The sequence below is a fragment of the Zonotrichia albicollis genome, chromosome 6 (genome assembly GCF_047830755.1).
Source record: "Zonotrichia albicollis isolate bZonAlb1 chromosome 6, bZonAlb1.hap1, whole genome shotgun sequence".
NCBI lineage: Eukaryota > Metazoa > Chordata > Aves > Passeriformes > Passerellidae > Zonotrichia > Zonotrichia albicollis.
In genome coordinates, this window is record NC_133824.1 from 4,196,995 (window position 1) to 4,215,028 (window position 18,034).

At 47.5% G+C, this 18,034-nt stretch overlaps 1 protein-coding gene across 1 annotated transcript in view; it reads right to left on the reverse strand.

The window, feature by feature from the left end:
- The window catches only part of RCOR1 (REST corepressor 1), an 83,168-nt gene extending 70,966 nt beyond the window's left edge, over positions 1 to 12,202 (reverse strand). The window contains exons 1-2 of the mRNA XM_005483241.4: positions 11,753 to 12,202; positions 11,598 to 11,657 (exon numbers count right to left, since the gene is read on the reverse strand). Coding sequence (XP_005483298.1) covers positions 11,598 to 11,657; positions 11,753 to 11,939 — 247 coding nt within the window. The 5' untranslated portion in view covers positions 11,940 to 12,202. The remainder of the gene's footprint in view (positions 1 to 11,597; positions 11,658 to 11,752) is intronic.
- Positions 12,203 to 18,034: the final 5,832 nt, after the last annotated feature.

Consider the following 18,034-nt stretch of genomic DNA (forward strand, 5'->3'; position numbering starts at 1 on the left):
TTCAAACCAGCAGTGGTCAGTAGTTTCAGATTGCCATCTCCACTCTGCACCAGTACACTGATGTTCCCCAGTCACTCGCTGCACCAGATCTCCAAAACTGCAAGATCTCCCAACTCCCATAATCTTTGCATCTGCTCCAGTAGAAAAAGTAATTTTTCACCCAAATCTACAAATACACTCCTAAACCCTTGCCAAATTTTCAGCCTGCTGGCAGAATGGCTGGATTTGTGCCTGCCCTGTTTGCACAAGGACTGCACCTGACTTACGTGTGGAGGACAGCTTGCTGTTTCACCTGAAACTGCCCAAGAAAAGAAACTGATCCCATGCACTCAATCCCAGGAAAATCTTGGGGGAGAATCATCTTAAAAACCAAACCAAGATGACTAAAAACCCATCTAAAATATAGAAAGAGCTAGAGCACAATGCAGCAGTTTCCCAGAGAGCAGACCCACTTCTCAGAGCCAGTACACACAGGAAGAAATGATCTGCCAAGCAACTCAGCTCTTGGGCTGAAATCCAGAGGACAGCTCTGAAAAATCATCCTTCCACCACCACATTCCCACCAGCAAGCTTCTCTCCCAAGTTATCTGATACTTGCATGAAGCTGAGCAGGAGAAGAGAGGTGCTGAGAAGTTCAGATGAGATCCAGCTGTACCCTCCGAGCCTCCCCTCAGCACACACAGCGATGAGCCTGAGGCTGACACTACAGCCAAGAGAAAAGCTCCTCCATGTCCTCACTGCCTGCAGATTTGAGTCAGCCAGCAACCCCAGGGTTTGCTTTATTCACAGAACAGGCAAGGAGACCTTTCCTCTCCCTCCAAATTCATAGGACAGACTTCAGAGCTACTCTGAGCAACTCAGCCTCGGTGCCCAGCAGGCAGGGCCAGCTCAAGGCTCCAGACAAGCAGTGAGCCAGCCCCAGGGCAGCCCTGGCTGAAGGGAAGATCAGCTCTCTCACCTTTCTCACACACCTATCTGCTCACAACACAACAGTTCAGAAGAGTGACATGACTGGCCAAAGTGGACAACACTTTACCAGCTAAAGTGGGGGGGAACATTTGCTCCTACAAGAACAAGTGGCTTCCACAGGAGAAGCTGAGGCAGAAATTCTTCAGTGATGAAACAAAAGCCTTAAGGAGCCTGAAAAGGCAGAAACATCACTGCTACACAAATGCTTGAAAAGCAGGCAGATACTATGTCCAGAGAGGCATGCAAGTTATAAAAGAGGTTAAGGGACAGATTTCTGATATATTTTCCTCTCTTACAGAGCAAAATGATAATAAAGTAAAAATCATGGCCACTTTCTTCCAGCCTGAGGGAACAACACAACTACAATGAAGATCAGACCTGGCTGTCTCTCCTGGATGAAAAAAGTACCAAGAAAGAGGACTCAGGAGCACAGAGAAGAGCTCAGAATCCAAGCAGGGCTGGGTTAGTAAGCAGGTGGAGAGAATCTGTAAACTGTAGTAAAACTCCAATGAAAGTTGGAGAACCACAAATAGCACTCAGGAAACAAAAAAAGGGCTGAGACATACTAAAGGAAAGAAATCTTTTCTTGTAGGAGTTGACTACAGAAGTGTTTGGGGCAAATTAAGCAGGTAGGCTTCCTCTCCAGAAGCAGGTAATTTATGGAAGGACAAACAAGGACAACTGCAGTTTGTTAGGGTGGTCAGTAAGAAAAGGTGTAGCAGTGAGCCAAGATGCAATGAGAAAACAACTTCAAAGCAATTGCTGTGGGAGGTTAAATTAGGTAAGAGTGTATTTTGCAAAGAAAGAAAAAGAGCAGGTGGTAATTGGGAGCATCTCTATAAATGGCCTTATTCCAACAGGAATGACAGTTACTGCAGAGCAAATGCTTATAAAATAAAAAAGATCCATTTAAACCAGTGGCCAGAGCCTAACTAATTACTGCTGTGATACAGGAAGCCAACAGCTGCAGGGACAAAGACATGCTGGAGCTCAGCCCTCAAGCAGCACACAGGGGCTATCCCCCTCTGAAAGTTTGGGTCTCCAGTTCCCCCTGCGCCCCATAATGTGCCACACATCCTTTGTCACACGTTGACAACGAAAATAACTTGGGGAAACAGGCTGCCCTTGTTTCTTGAGCATAAAATGCCAAAACACAAGCTTGGGACAGAACAACTTAACAAGTTAAAAGGTCTACATCTGATCATGTAGTACACAGAGCACCTACGCTAACAGTGTGCAAAAGCAGTGCAATTTTTGAAAGTGTTTACCTTGCTTTAGTCATAATTTTAATTTTTACAGCCAGAGTTTAAAAGTGATCTTGTGATATTTTAAGCCCATGACCTTTGTTTAGAGTGTATGTCACTTGTAGCAGTACCTATTTTAATGCAGGCTAAAACTTTTAGACTGAGTGGCACAAAGGTTTTGCATTGGGAGGCACATGGCTTTATTTCACAGCACTTGCTTTCTCATAAAAGGTTGTGTCAAAACGTACCTGCTGAAACTGCCACCCCCCCAGCCACCACCTACTCATGATTCAGATGTCAAAGAGGGATTTCCCCCAAGGCTGGCTGCTGTCAGGGGACTCTTCTGGGGCTGGCTTCATTCTGCCAGCCTAAGGAAAGACCCAAAGTTAGGGGTGAGCCCAGTTATCTTCCCCCACAGAAGTGGCAGAATATATAGAGTGGGGTTTTTTGTTGTTGTTAAGAGTACTTAATCCACACATTGAGCTGGGTCTGCCTAGCAACAAGTTAGAGTTTTAAACTTGTATCATCCTACTTGTGTTCCCATGGCTACTGTCATGAACAGTGTGGTAGCAGCTGCACAAATCAGCACAAGGGTCCCAGGAGGGACATCTTTAAGATTCCCAGACAGAAAACAATACTGAGAAAGTACAAATGCTACACCTGGTATGCCTGCCTGCCTGCCTTCAGAGTCCTTTACTCCTCCCAGAAGCACCTACACCAGCTCCCTCCTAAGGATGGAGAGACATCAGCCAAAGGAATAGATGCACACACTGCTATCACTGAACATTTTACATTCTTTAGAACAAAAAAGCTTGGGTTACAGATGTGACACTTTTAGCTTCTCACACAGCTGTTAGCAACCTAAATGCAGAACTGCACAACTCCAGCCAACAGCACCTGCTGCATGGGGCAGTGGGCTCTCAGCACAGGGTGGGAGGAGAAAAATCCCCCCATCACCATTTACACGGGGCCAAAACTCAAACCAGTGTTACTGATGAGAACAGAGGACGAGTGAGACACCCAAAGAAGGTGGGAAGTCAGAGGAAAGCAAAAAAACTTGCATTTCAATACAAGCTGCATGTAAAGAATTGCTACAAAAACAATCCTGTTACATAGACCAAATCTCCCCAGTCCTGTCAACTCAGTTCTGCCAGACAGAAGGTGATTTCCTACTCAAGGGAGGTTTTTCTTAGTCTTTATCCATTCCCAAGCCCTGTGTAGAGCTGGTATCTCTCTTTACCCTCTCCAGGGACCAACAGGCACTGTACCTCTGCATGCAAGCCTTGTTTATCCAAACTCCTTAGAGATTTCTGAACCCAGAAGCCACAACTGCAATTACACATTTGTTATGTTGTGCTCTCACATCAGGGTTACAAAGTCTAGAAGGACACCAATTCAAGGTCATGCACACTAGTAATTATTCTCAATACCAAACTTTCAAATCAAAGTCTGTCTATTACCTAAAACCTGATAAACCAACCTGATAAAACATCCAGTCATCTAAAAGTACATGCACGAGCTATCCCAGATACCTACCAGATACCAGCTATCCCTGGTTATCCCAGACACCTACAGAGAGCAGAACTGAAAAGCTGCAATAGACAGCCACGGGGCTACTCCTCTAATTAAGACACTGCACTGCAAAAGCAAGCTCTCTCAGGTCACTATTTGTGAAATCAATCCAGGTGAAGAGCACAGAGTTAGGGGAGGGAGCAAGAAAGGTTTAATAACTTTAAGGACAAAAACTCACAACCTTAAACTCCTGCCCCTAAAAGGACAGGGGTATTTTTCCAGAGCCACACCTAGTCACACCACAGAGTACCTATGAGACCCCACTGATGTCCCCTAAACATACCTGCACAATAGAGGGACAGGGCTGAGGGGGAGAGAACAGACTAGAATTGCTTCACAAAAGGGGATTTTTGCAATTTTATCACACTACTGCAGCCTCCTCCCCCCAGAGAGGCAACATTTACCAATACTTCCTTTATGAAGTTAAAAGAGCAAGCTGCTGCATAAAGCTGAATTTTTGGAGATACTTGGAAAGGTAGGTTAAACTCTCGGGTTTAATCCCAAAATCTTACATGAGAATACAGAAAATTTACTGAGTTTGACACCTACAATACTTAAAGCCAGGGCTCATCACAATCAGTTACACTTCAAAACAACGTGAGGAGCACAAAAGCATCCCAATTCTCCAGTATGCTGGAGAAACTTCCACTGCCTTCACTAAGGCTGAACACATCCTCTTGCACTTTCAGAAAGCACAAAGTCATCAAAACTCACATATGGAACAAAAATTAAAGCCTTGAAATTTTAAAGAAACAGACACCTAATCAAGCATTCCTTAAAAAATGCTTTTTAAGATCAAGTTTAGCTTACAAATCAACTTTGTATTTCAAGAACTGAACGTCAAACTGCTCTTTCAAGTTTAAACACCTAATGTGGGATTGCTCATCTTGATACACTGCCAAGCCTAAGGCTCAAAAGACAAGGTCACCCAGGGCAGAAAGAGGTACAGACTTCAAGGAAAGGGGCATATTCTAGCTAGCCCAAAGTTCTTGTGTTTTATTTACTCTCTACACTCAGCTGCTAGTCACCATGTTTCAATCCTACCTTACACTTGGCATGGGCAAGGCAAGCAGAACCAGAACCACAACCAGAAATTGCCCTGTCCGAGGGAAGCAGGTACTAGCACTAACCACAAGTTTCTGAGGAGGCAGTTACCTCAGATTTACCCTCCTGGCACATCTTAGGAATTGCATACTGAAGTTGCAACACATTTAAATACATCCATAAGTCCAGCAGAGCACTGTCATCCCCACTCCTGTGCAGGTATGTGACAGGGCTAGAGCCCACTGTAAGCCGCATTACAGAGTGTGCCTTGATCACAGAGGCAAAGATTTCCGAGCTAATTATAATGACTAATCACAGGGAGCTCTAAGCCTTCACTTGGCCAAGTCACAGACCTAACTAGGACTGAAAACAAGAGTTTTAAGAGCACCTCATTAAGCAGCAGGAACCAGCTATGAAGAACAAAGCAGTCACTCTACCTAGTATTAATTCCAGTGCAGCCATTAATACATTTGTCAGTACATGAGACAGCTATTACCTCCACATACAAACACTGCATGTGCCAGGCAGGGAAGGAAGCCACAGGCTTTGGCTACACCGAGATTTGTTTGTTTACAACGGCATTAAGGTTTGAGAAGGATGTTCTCAGGGCTGTTTGAATAATGAGAAAGCTCCAAAGCCATGCCTTGAAACATGTCTGAGTGGGAGCTGTGCTCACCTCTAGAGCCTCTGCACCCCTTCAGGATGAGTGAACAGGCTGGGTGAAAGCTGATTTTGGGCAATGGAGACTCACAAGCAGCCCACAGGTAGAAAAGATATGGCACCAAATCAACAGCTGTACTCCTGCTGAGGTACCAGAGGTATGGATAACAAAGTTTCCAACTTGAGCACTACTCACCTTTCTCCCCAGGATGGTTTTTAAAAACAGAGGATAAGCTGAAGCGTCAGCATCTACAAGTCAGCTTCACTCTGTAGCAGCAGGACTGCAGCCTTTCCTGCCCTGGAGATTGGACCAGCAGTATGTACCACAGACAGAAAAAGCTGAGACAGAATCTCCCACACACCAGCAGAATTGTCAGCCCAGTAAGGATACTGCAGGAGTCACCTTCCCCCTTCCCCAGGGCTGCTGGACACCAGCCTGGCCCTCTGACTGTACCTAAATTCCTGCAGTGCTGAAACAAAAACCCAAGGGTTTGGCAACAGCTTCTGGTGGAGCTCGAGGTTGAGGACGTTTTCATCTGCTCTGCACTACAGCACATTCACAGAGGCTGTGACCTCTGAGAAGGAGGGCAAGACAAATATAGCCCATGAGGAAGTATGGCACTGAGCACACTACAGCTAGGGGGAAAAGCTCCTCTTCTCCCACCAGAGTTTAAATTTTCCAGTACCTGAATTTCCCACCACCTAATTCTGAAAACACACTCTGGTTGGGCATGATGCACATCTCCTCAAACAACAGTGAAGGACCCAATGTGTGTGTGGTTTACCAAAACACCAGGCAGCCTCTGTCAGTCCAAACACCCTGGGCATTAGTACATTATGGTTTGGCATTTCTGATTAGATCAAACACCCTCTTAACTCTTCCTTCTTTTCCAAAGGGACTGTTGTGCTGAGTTCCTACCTGTTGAGTTTAAGGCACAGTCATTTCAAGAGATGAGATAGCTCTCCAGCATACCAGTATTTCCAGTTTCAGGAGTTTGGTTTTGAATTTTCCACTTGCTTAGATGGAGCTCCCAAGGTCTCACCTAAAAAGCAATCTTTTTTCCTCATCCCTTTTCATGTTTTCCGCAAAACACCATTTTTTCCACACCCACTGGGTACTCACACTACTTGCAAACTACTAAGACTGCAAGGCACAGGACTAGCTACAAAGAAGGAACCAGAAAAAGTAGGCTGGGAGCTGGATTTGTCAAGTGTAAGTCATAAGGGGCTTATAATAACCTCTTGTTAAAAGGTTACAGTCCTGACTGTGGAGGTCAATAGGTGCCTCTGCCCAGAACCCCATGAAGTAGCTGATGATACAACCTAATAAAACATGGCCTTTACAGCCACCAGAGAAATACAACAGTTCTAGGGGAATCAGACACCCAGGGGCTGTCCCAATATTGCACTTTCAATCTTAGAACCTAACTAGGCAGAGTAGGCACATTTTAACAGCCAGAGTTGGATGGATGTGTTAGCTTCCTCCCCTAGGACATGGCCAGGCCACCACTTCCACACAGTGATCAGGCACTCCAGATATATGACAGCAGTGGCAATCTAGGTTGTTTGGTTTTTTTGGCTTTTTTTTTTTTTTTTTAATTTTTCTTAGACACAACAACACTGACAAGGTTTCTCACTACAGTGAAAGAAGTTGCTGGCTCCTTTCTTTTTTCCCCTTCATTTCTTGGCAATGCTGAAACAACTGTCTTGGTCACTCTGGGACTACCAAATGCAGGAGCAGACAGGGTGCAGCTACAGTGTGGACCAGAGAACAGGCTCCTCCAGGATTACTGACATTCTGGCACTGAGCACCTTCCAGCAGGCTTTTCTGAACTGAGGGATGGAAGCACTACAGGTGCATTTCCTTCCACTATTTTCACTGTTACAGTACAAAACTAAAAAAACTGGGAAGACAGCAACACTGCAAGCCAGGGACTGAAGTCTCACAGCTGACATACATCCCAAACTTGCATTTCCACAAGGTGCTGTTGAGTCAAACCTGCTTTTCCTCATCTGTTTATACTGGAAAGAGCCCCAGAAGCTGCTTTCCAAAGATGACCAGCACAACCAATGTCCAATACAAGATGTGGCTTGTATTTTTACTGCCATTGCAACAAATAAGGAAATCTAAAGTTGTAATGCTACACAGGACAAAAAAAAAAGTTCATCTGCCTTCAATACCAGTCAAAATTTGGGAGTAACTGTTCTCTTCAGGGAGTTATTAAACCCTCCTCAAAATTATGGAAGCTTTAATCATTAGTGAAATTCACTGGCTGTGTTAAAGTGCTCACTAATGTTTTCTTCCTCCTATTTTCACTGTTCCAATAGCATAAATTAATAAGCAACAAATAAAACAGTCAAGTACAATATCAGTGCTTCCCCATATGAAAGATTTTTATTTAGCTTTAGGATATGCAATGTTTCCTTCCACTGAGTTTTTCCATTAACAGGACATGTGGGTTTCATTTGTATGGATTAAAAGAACCATAATAGTTTGCCTTTTCAAAATCTTCCGTGTCTGTTTCAGAACTCACAAGAAATGCTGACCTACTAATATCAGCCTTTGTTTAACACACAGAATTTTGGGCTGGCAAATAATTGATTCTGAGCTCTAACAAGAGAAGAAACAGCAGGCACAATAGCAGTTGTGCAATTTTTCACATCACATCTGTGAACTCAAGGCTGAACAGTGAAACATAGGTGAAGTGCAAGTTTTACTGAGTCCAGTGAGCTCTGGCACAGGATTTTCAGCCCAAGAAGTTTCACCTATTCTTTTCCCAAGCTGAATTGGCTTGTTTAATACACACATTGCCTCTGCAAAAGCCTTGCCTTTACTGCACAGCTACTCTTATTATACAAATAACAATAAAGGTGTAAGTACTGTATTATTATACAACAATAATAAAGCTGTAAGTTTTTGAGATAATAAAAGAAGTAGGATCAAGGTAGTGACAACACACTTTCCCAGAACATGGGGAGATGGGGATAGGTCAAAAGGATGGCAACATTAACTTTGGCAAAGCACCTACAGGCTGTGCCAGCTGATGGAATAGGCCTTGCCACTGTAAAGAGACTTTCTAAAGGAGCTGTGAGTAAGAACCACCTCCTGCAGAGGATTCCAGCCACAAACATTTTTACAGTCAAAGAATCACATCAGGCCTTCCCTGGCCACCGCCACAGCAAGTTTTAGCCACAAGGAATATTTTAAACTTACACTTACACCAAGGTATTTTAATTCAGAATGTAAACTTGTCATTTTCTGGTTTCTGGAACTGTCATTTTCTTTCAAGAATGAAGGAAAAGCAAAGCAGCAGCTTTGTTAACCCTTTTCCTCATACTCTGGTAAAGCAAGGGAGAGACAAGAACTTTCTATCCTTCCCCATGCCAATGAGAAGATGATGAAGTCCCTTCCCTTTCTAAACTTAGGCAACCACTGAGAACAATCTCTTCACATACAGACCGCACCATGCAGTAGTGTTTTGCTCTTCTCTGACTATTTAACTCATGATACCGAGATTAACATCCCACCACTGCCTTGTTCTAGCTCTCTTTTCTCCTGCAGCTGCACAGAAAAGGATTTCAGATCTTTCAAAGCTTTCCTAATTTCACTGCTCTTTGCAGCAGCTCCCATGTGGCTGAGAAGTGAAACAAAATGAAATGCTTTCTCTGCCCCTCTGCATGGGGACAGAGGAACTCCCACGTAAAATGCTGATGTAAGAAGAAGCAGTTACAGATATACCTCAGCCAAAGGTATAACTGAACATTAAGTTTAAAAAAAGAAATACACACAAGGCCTGGTCTGTGTGATTTTCCCCTCAGCACAGTCAGAGCAGCACCAGCACTCCACATTTTGCCAGCCAGCCAGCAGGTAAAAAGCCTCCACAACTCAATAATAAATAACTTTCAAGCTTTAGGATCTTTTGGTCAGCCAATCACTAAAACTTTTAGTGAGAAACAGACACAGCATCTGTGCACTCTGATAACACTATTCCATAGATTTAACTTCTGGCATTACCAGCGAGACAGGACAACTTAACAGTTTTATTCAAAAAGTATAAGTGCAGCATTTTTGGCTTATTTCGGGTTTTCTTTCTTAAAGAGGGAAACAAAAGAAACATAACAAATGAACTTAATGTAGCTTTTAGCCTTTAGGACCAAGAAGAGATGACAAAAATCACACAACAACGTGGCATTGCAAAATGATTCCTGGGTAATTCCACAACACAGGAAACAAACTCTTCCATACACAAGCAGATAGAAGTTCATTGCAAACTTCATAACTAAAAGATTTACTTTTCAGAAACATAAAAAAACCACCCAGAGGCCAGTAAAGGAGGATCTGATGTCCATTCAGGTCATCAGAAGACTGATCATTTACTTTGGGTGAGCCTGCTATGAGCTTGCTGTACACTGTGAACACAATCACCTGCTGATCCCATCTGAAGGTACAGATTACTCAGAAAAAGAATTGTTTCTTCAGATCACACACTTCCCCCTCCCTTCCACTCCACGCAGCACAGAAAGCAATAACCTTTGCATAGGTCACTGTATGTAAGTTTAAACCAGAACAATGTACATCTGAGTACACAACAGAGAGGAAGCAGCTCACAATATTCCCCCCCCTCCACCTATTATGTTCAATAAATGAATTGCTCAAAAGAGCATAATTCACCAGGGTGACCATAAAGCCCAAGTACTGGTGTGATAGGTGGCTGGTAAGTCGCTGTGATGCACGTTGTGTGCTACAGAAACGCTGCGTTTGACCTACAGATTGAACACAGTGTCAACTGCTGCCTAGCTAACAGCTCCCCCTTCCTCCCCCTCCCTCCTCCTCCTCCCCCCTGTCCGCCCCCTTTTTCCTCCTGGTCAACCAAGAAATGGACCTCCCTTGTATCTTATTTTGGCAGGAAAACGAACGGGGTAAGGAGTGGGGAAAAATTATTCTGTAAATGAATACAAGTGATAGTGAACTTAAGAAAAAAAAAAATCCTCTTTGCCCTCCCCCTCGCCCTGAGATCTTAACAGTTAGGAACGGACATTTATATCTAATAATAAAAAAGGCATCCAGCATTAGTGCACAGTCTGAGGATGACCCACGATAAATCTTTTTTCCTGAGTCCACACAACAGTAACTCTCAGGATTATTCGATAAGGAGACACTGTGGCTTTCCACACCATTCTTTTTGTTTTAGTGTGAGAGGTGCGGAGGATTCAATTAAGTTTGGGCTGGGCAAAGGGACAACTCCAAACGCTAGGACCTCCAGACAGAAGGAGGGTTTTCACTAGCTACAACCTCCACTTACAAAGGAACAATACCAAAAAAGAAAAAAAGCTTGGATTTCAAACTAAAGAGGTCAACAGCCTGTCTTTCAATACACGGAGATACATCAGTACCACCGGGCTTCCAGCACCTGCCTTTCAGCACAGCTCCAATTCCTTTGTTTGCTCAAAATTTGCTTCCATACCACTTTAAATTAGCTTACAAAGAACCGAAGCAGAATAGCTGGAACGTGAAACAATTTTTTTTTTTTTTTGAGGACAGAGGCAAACAGCTTCTTAGGGAGAGAGAAAATTAAAACATAGACCTAAGTCACTTCTAAATACCTTCGAAAAAAATTATAATTATAACTTGATGTCTTTTAGTTCCACCCCTATCACTGAAACCACAGAAACACGAGTTCATGAGAGGACGGAACAAAAAAAAGAAAGAAAGAAAAACAAACCAAAAAAAAATCCGAACAAAAGGGGAAAAAAGGAAAAAGAAAGAAAGAAGAAGAAGAAGAAAAAAACCCACCCAACTGCCATCTCCTGCCTCCTCCAGCCCTGCCAGCTTCCCTGTTCCTCCCTGCCTGCAAAGCGCCCTCTGGAAAGCATCGAGACTTCTTTTATCAACCGTGTGCGCTGGGAAGGGGGGAGGACGGGGGGTCCTTGTTCTTGCTCTGGCTGTTTCAGAGTGCAATTAGGGGCAGATTATTTTTGGACCCGATGCGCGGAACCCGGGGGGAGGGGGTTGGGGGGGGGTCGTACCCCACTCATCGGGGGGCGGAGGGTCCAAAGCGCTGGATGAGGGGGAGGAGTTGCCCCCCTTAAAACATAATAAAGACTTACCGGGGTCGAAATCAGGGACCACCGCCTGGTACTGCGGCCCGACCCTCATTCCGCCGCCAGCTGAGGGAGGCAGAGGGAGAAGCGTTACCCGCGTGGGCCCGAGCGGCCCCTAGAACCAACCCCCCCAAAAAACGCACCCCGCACCCGCTCCTCACCGTGCTCCTCATCGCTGGACGAGCCCGAGCTCCCCTCCTCCCAGGAGTTCACGCTGCTGTTGCCGTTGGGGGCGGCGGATAAACTTTTGCTGCCGCCGTTGTTGTTATTATTCGCCCCGGCGGCGTTCTGGTTCCTGCCCCGCCGTTTCCCCGAGACCTCCGGGCCCTTCTCGATCATGGCTGGCATTTAGGGGAGGAAGGGGAGGGGGGGTGTGGAGAAGAAGGGAAGGGAGGGGGGAGAAGATCAGAGTTTAAAAACTGCGGGGGGGGGGGCTGTGGGAGGCGCCAAGGGCGGGCGGGAGCCGGGGCGGGCCGGGCCGGTGCGCGGCGGTGGCGGCGCTGCTACATCCCCCACCGCGATCGCCCCGAACTTTGAGGCTCATCCCAGCCCTGCGCTGGGACTCCGCTCAACCTGCGCTGCTGCCCGCGGCCAGCCCCGCCTCCCCTCGCTCCTGCCCCTTCCAATTGGCCAAACCTACATTTTGGGAGGCCATCCCGCCCGCCCATTGGCCGGCGCCGCCTGTCCATCGCGGCGGCTCGGCGCTTCCGTTCGCTGGGCGCGGTGGAGGCGGATCGCGGGCCGTGTGTGTGCGGGCTCCGCGATCTCTCCGCGATCTCTCCGCCCAGCGATACCTCTGCTCCGCGCTCCTCGGCTGCGAGCGGAGCGGAGCGGGAGGCGGGGCCGCACCCCCCGCCGGGGAGCCCCTCCCCGGCTGCTCCCCCTGCTCGGCCCCGGTTCCGCCGCCCCGCCGGGAACTCGGACCCTGGAGGAGCGTGGCGAGGGACTACTTTGCCCCCCCACCCGCCTCCCCAGTGGCGGAAGGTTACGGCGTAGTTTGAATGAGATTCCATACAAAGCTCAGTTGCCCGCGGGGAGCTGAGCCTGGCAGGGTTGGGGTCTGTGCTTGCTCTGCTCGGGACGGCTCCCGCCGGCAGCAGCTGCCAGAGTCCCGCGAGGGGACGAGGGTCCCGGCGGCCAGCAGTGCTTTGAGGAGAGCAGGGGCGCAGCCCCACCGAAGCGGCGCCGAGAGTGCGGGACAGCGCCGGGTCGGAGAGAGCCGGGCAGCGGCGGCAGCCAGCCGGGGAGCGGCACCGCACGCACGGGTCCGCGGCGCTGCCCCGCCAGCCGGGCGCTGCCAGCCGCCCCCTCACCCTCGCCCCGGGCGCCGCCCCGGGTCCGCCCAAGTAACTCCGTGGCTCCCCCTCGGCCCCTTGTGCCGAGCCGGATCCGCTCCCCCCGTTCCCGGCGGGTCCCGCGCCCCGCAGTCCCGGCGGATCCCGCTCCCCACGCGGCCCCGGGGCGGAGCCGGCCCCGAGCCCTCCCGGGGGGCGGCCGCGTCCCACGCTCTGTGCCTTCCCCGCCGTGACCCGGCTGCGGGCCGAGCTGCGGAACAAAAGCGGCGGCGGCGCCGCGTTCCCGTCCCTCGGCACACGAGGCTCCCGCACGGCGTGGGGGAGAACTGCTGGGGGGAAAGGGGGCGTCCAGCCCTGCCGTGGCTAAAATGGGCAACCGAAGGCTGTCCAGACCGCACGCTGTTATTTGCGAGTCGAACTGTACATCAGGCTGAGGCAGCACAATGCACGGTCATGGAAAGCAGCCTGTGGGGTGTGTCTGCTATTTTCATTCAAATTAACTTCTGTAGCAAGTTTTTTTTTTTTTTTTTATTGGCCCGAGCAATTAAAAGTGCCATTTGACTAGCAGCGGTTATCTCGTATCAGCCAAACTGTCCCCAGCCACTCCCCGCCTCCCTCTGCCATTTTAATCCAAGTGAATTTGCACAGGGGGAGGGGGAAAGAGCTGCCAGGGGAGAGCCATCGTCTCCAGCCTGGCCTTACCATTCCTTCTCTATCTTGTGCCTAAGATTATCAAAATTATTTCACTTCCAGGGAGTAGTTTGGAAAGGGTCCTTAATATTCACGCACTATTCTTCTCCATTAAAATTAAGAAAAGAAATACCTTGTTGAGGTGTGTGGTAGTTTGCTTCAGCATACTGTGGTCTTTACAGTATCTCCTTTCCCATCTTCACTCGGTATGTGTGTTGTGTGTACATGCTGATATGAAGTCAGTTTCCTTTGTTTACACATGCATGTACCTGTGAGTATTTATTCACCCCAGTTATTTACCACTGAAAAAATAAGCTTATTTCCACTACATAAAAGTAAGTACATCTATAAAAAGAACTTTTTCTAGCTCACAAAACTAAAATTTATTATGCTGGCTGTAGATCCCACATTCTTTTAAAATACCAGTTCTAAATTAGGGGAGTAATTAGTGATGCTCTTAAACCCCAGCACTGACAGCCACAAATATTTCCCATTGCAAAGTGTATTAGTTCTGTAGTAGAGAATACATTGTCATGATAGACAGGAATGCAAACATGGCTGAGTGTTCATTATCCTTCTCCTCTGTATTTGAGGATTTCTACTCCAGAAATGCAAGGGCAGGAAGGGAACATCTGATCTTTCATTTTAAAATGAGCTTTGAAGGTCCCAGTACTGAAAGGGGGGGAAAAAAAGAAATTCACCAAAGACTTAGGCTGAAACATACCTGAACCTGAACTTGAACTTGAGACCACAGATGACATTTGGAAATGTGTGTACAGCTTAGGCTGAGACACACACGTGTGCACAGTTTTGCAAATCTGGGCCTAATTTTGGTCTTCCTTCACTTCCTCTTCCTCCCTCCCTCCTCCTCTCTTCGTGGCCATTACCCACTTAGGCCCCAGGACTAAAACCTTAAGTCAGTCATCTCAATTATTTACAACACAATTTCCCTCGCTTGAACTGTTGAGACTGCGGGCCCTTCTCCGCGGTGTGCCGGTCCCGAGCCTGTCCCGAGCCTGTCCGCAGCCCCTCCCGCAGCGGGCTCAGCAGCTCCATCCTGTCCCACGGGCTGGGAAGCAGCACAATCCCTGCTCCCCAGCTCTTGGGGGATGCCAGCCCTGCCCGAGCCGTGCCCCAGGCCAGCCGGGCATGCTCTGCCCCCCCTGTCCTCCTGCCAGGCTGCTCCTTGGCCCCAGCAGGCGATAAGCGGCAGCAGCAGCAGCTCTGTGCCTCTCCCTGGCTGACAAGGGCTGCGTGTGTGCCCTGTGCATGTGTGTGTGCATGCGTGTGCCCTGTGCATGCGTGTCTGCCCTGTGCATGTGTGTGCACCCTGTGTGTGTGTATGTGCATGCATGTGTGTGCCCTGTGCATATGTGTGTGTGTGTGCCCTGTACATGTGTGTGCCCTGTGTGTGTGCATGCATGTGTGTGTGCCATGTGTGTGTGCCATGTGTGTGTGTGTGTGCCCTGTGCATGTGTGTGTGCCCTGTGCGTGTGTGTGTGCATGTGTGTGCCCTGTGCATGCGTGTCTGCCCTGTGCATGTGTGTCTGCCCTGTGCATGTGTGTGCGCCCTGTGCATGCGTCTGCCCTGTGCATGTTGTGTGCCCTGTGTGTGTGCCCTGTGCGTGTGTGTGTGCCCTGTGTGTGCGCCCTGTGCATGTGTGTGCCCTGTGCATGTTGTGTGCGTGTGTGCATGCATTTGTGTGCCCTATGCATGTGTGTGTGTGCCCTGTGTGTGTGTGCATGCATGTGTGTGTGCATGCGTGTGCCCTGTGCATGCGTGTCTGCCCTGTGCATGTGTGTGTGCCCTGTGTGTGTGTATGTGCACGCATGTGTGTGCCCGTGCATGTGTGTGTGCCATGTGTGTGCATGTGTTCCCTGTGCATGTGTGTGTGCCGTGTGCATCTGTGCATGTGTGTGTGCCCTGTGTGTGTGCCCTGGGTGCGTGTGTGCCATGTGTGTGTGTGTGTGCCGTGTGTATGTGTGCTCTGTGTGTGTGCCCTGTGTGTCTGTGCCATGTGTGTGTGCTCTGTGTGTGTGCCCTGTGTGTGTGTGTGTGCCCTGTGTGTCTGTGCCATGTGTGTGTGCCATGTGTGTGTGCTCTGTGTGTGTGCCCTGTGTGAGTGTGTGTGCTCTGTGCATGTGTGTGTGTGCCATGTGTGTGTGTGTGCCCTGTGTGTCCCCAGAACAGGAAGTCTCCGCATTGTCACCGTCACAGCCCGTCTGCACCTGTCACAGCTGTTGTCCCAGGCCAGCAACACCCTCTTCATCCACAGCAGGGCTGCTCTTCATTTTCCAGCCTTTCTGCAGAAATTCATGAGCCTGAATATAACATCTCTGATGCTGATGGAGCTTTTTGTTTCTAACCATTGAGAAAATTCTTCCTGTTTGTTTCTGCTTTCTGAACAGTGGTGTTGGGTTTCTTTATGCTTAAGCTAAAAGCCTGAATTTTTGGGAGTGTCCCAAAAGAGCACAACAGATTTTGGTGTTGTTCTTGAAGGAAACTTTGAAAAATTGTTTTCTGGCCATAAAGAAAACTCTTTGAAGAGTGTAGGCAATGTGTACACAGAGACTGTACACAAAGTACAGTACTATGGGGGTTTTTTTAGCAGCAACAGTGAATACACTTTATGCAGCCTCTAACTCCAAAAGAGCAACAAATTATCCTCTGTCTCACAGCACTTGCTCTGGAGAAAACCTGTGTTAACACTTCATTATTTTTAAGTTCTGCAAAGTGGGACAGGTGAGGAGGAAACCCTTTGAACACTAAGAGAGCCTCTGGTAGGTACAGGGTCTTGTTTACCTGGATCAAAACTTCATTTAGACATATCAGGCCAGGATCCCACACATGACTGCACACACCTGTATGTCCTGCTCAGGCTCCTCAAGAGGAATTTCGTGTATGATCTGCAGCAGACTCAGTTATGTAAAGCAGGGATTGTATCTTCCTTGCATCTGAGCTTGGCTGCAACTTCTGGACAATACTGTAATGTAGTGGTTAACCTGCTCACCTGTTTGAGTAACAGAGGAAAAAGAGTGGAAAAAAAAGTCTCTTCCTTATGAAGACAGTGTCACTGTTGTGCATATACTGTGGCCTAACAGGTTGGACCAGCCAGGACCGTCATATTAAAAAATTTCTTGAAATTTGTTTCTCTTTGTTAAGGGGAAGGCACCTCTCTTTGCCAATTTTTAAAGGAAAACTTTTCTTATTGTCATTAACCCTGTGAGTCCCAGAAATAAAATACAGATGGAAGTAGAAATGCAGCCAGGATGCCCAACAACTGAGCAACTTTTATTCCCTGGATGAAAAGAAGAGTATCTTCTGCCTCATTTTTGGCCTCCTTCCTGGCCAGCGGAGTGTTTCAAGCCTTTCCCCAGGACAGCAATGCTTAAGAGTGTCCTTGGGGCTGCTAGCTCTTGCAACAAAGGGTTAGGAGAGTTAAAACCCTTCCCATTAGCTGGAGTTGTAGGCAGCAGCTCTCTCACCTCCTTCCTAATGTTTTTTCCTTGAAAACAGATGCACTAAAAGTGCTTACCCCAGTGAGAATGTTCCTGTGTGTTTACACAAGTATATATGTATGTATGTATATACATGTAGCTGGTTACCAGTAGTAAAAGGACAATTAATCATGCTCTAGACTGACTGTTTTTAATACTCAGAGGCTATTAATCAGGAAACTGTTACCCTTTGAACAAGATGTTTATACAGTCAACACTATGGGTTGTTTTCTTTCCCCTGGTGCTAAGCTGCCTGCAAATGCAGAGAGGAAATCGGGTTTATTATCTCTTACTTTAGAACTTGGTGCTCCAAGTTTGACAACAATTTTGGCTGGAATTTGGAAGGAATGCACATGAGATGATGCCAGGTTCTCTTAGGTTTCAAGGGGACTTGGGTGTTCAACCCTCAAATCTCTGGAAGCATTTATGTGCCTAAAAGACATTAACAGGCGTGATATGCAAGTTTCAAAAGCACCTCCTTTTGCTGAAAAAAAAAACCCCAAGGGGAATCTAATTTCATTTTAATGTGACTAAAAGACTTTTAAAATCTCTCCCTAAATCTCTTGCGGGCCTTTGGAAATTTGTCCTTGGAGCCTTTCAGCCTAAAAGTTGCTTTTAGAGAAGGAATTATATAGTAAATTTTAATCCAAACTTTTATTTCCCACTGGAAAGAATGGCTCATATCCTGTAGTGAGTGGGAGGCCAGCGGAAAAAATCGAGGGGGGAAACTGTGGTGGGAGTGAGAGGGTGCAGAGGTGGGGCTGGATCAGCAGTGGGAGGCAGGAAAGGGCTGCTGGCAGCTGCAGGGTGAGCATGGCAGGAGCAGGGGAGCCACTGCAGCTGAGGAAACACTGTCTTGGCCTGGAGTAAGCCAGAGGGGAGTCACTAAGGGATGACCTGGGAGGAAGGAGAGGATGACACTGAAATCCTGCACAGGCAGGGGCTGGCGATGCCAGGAGA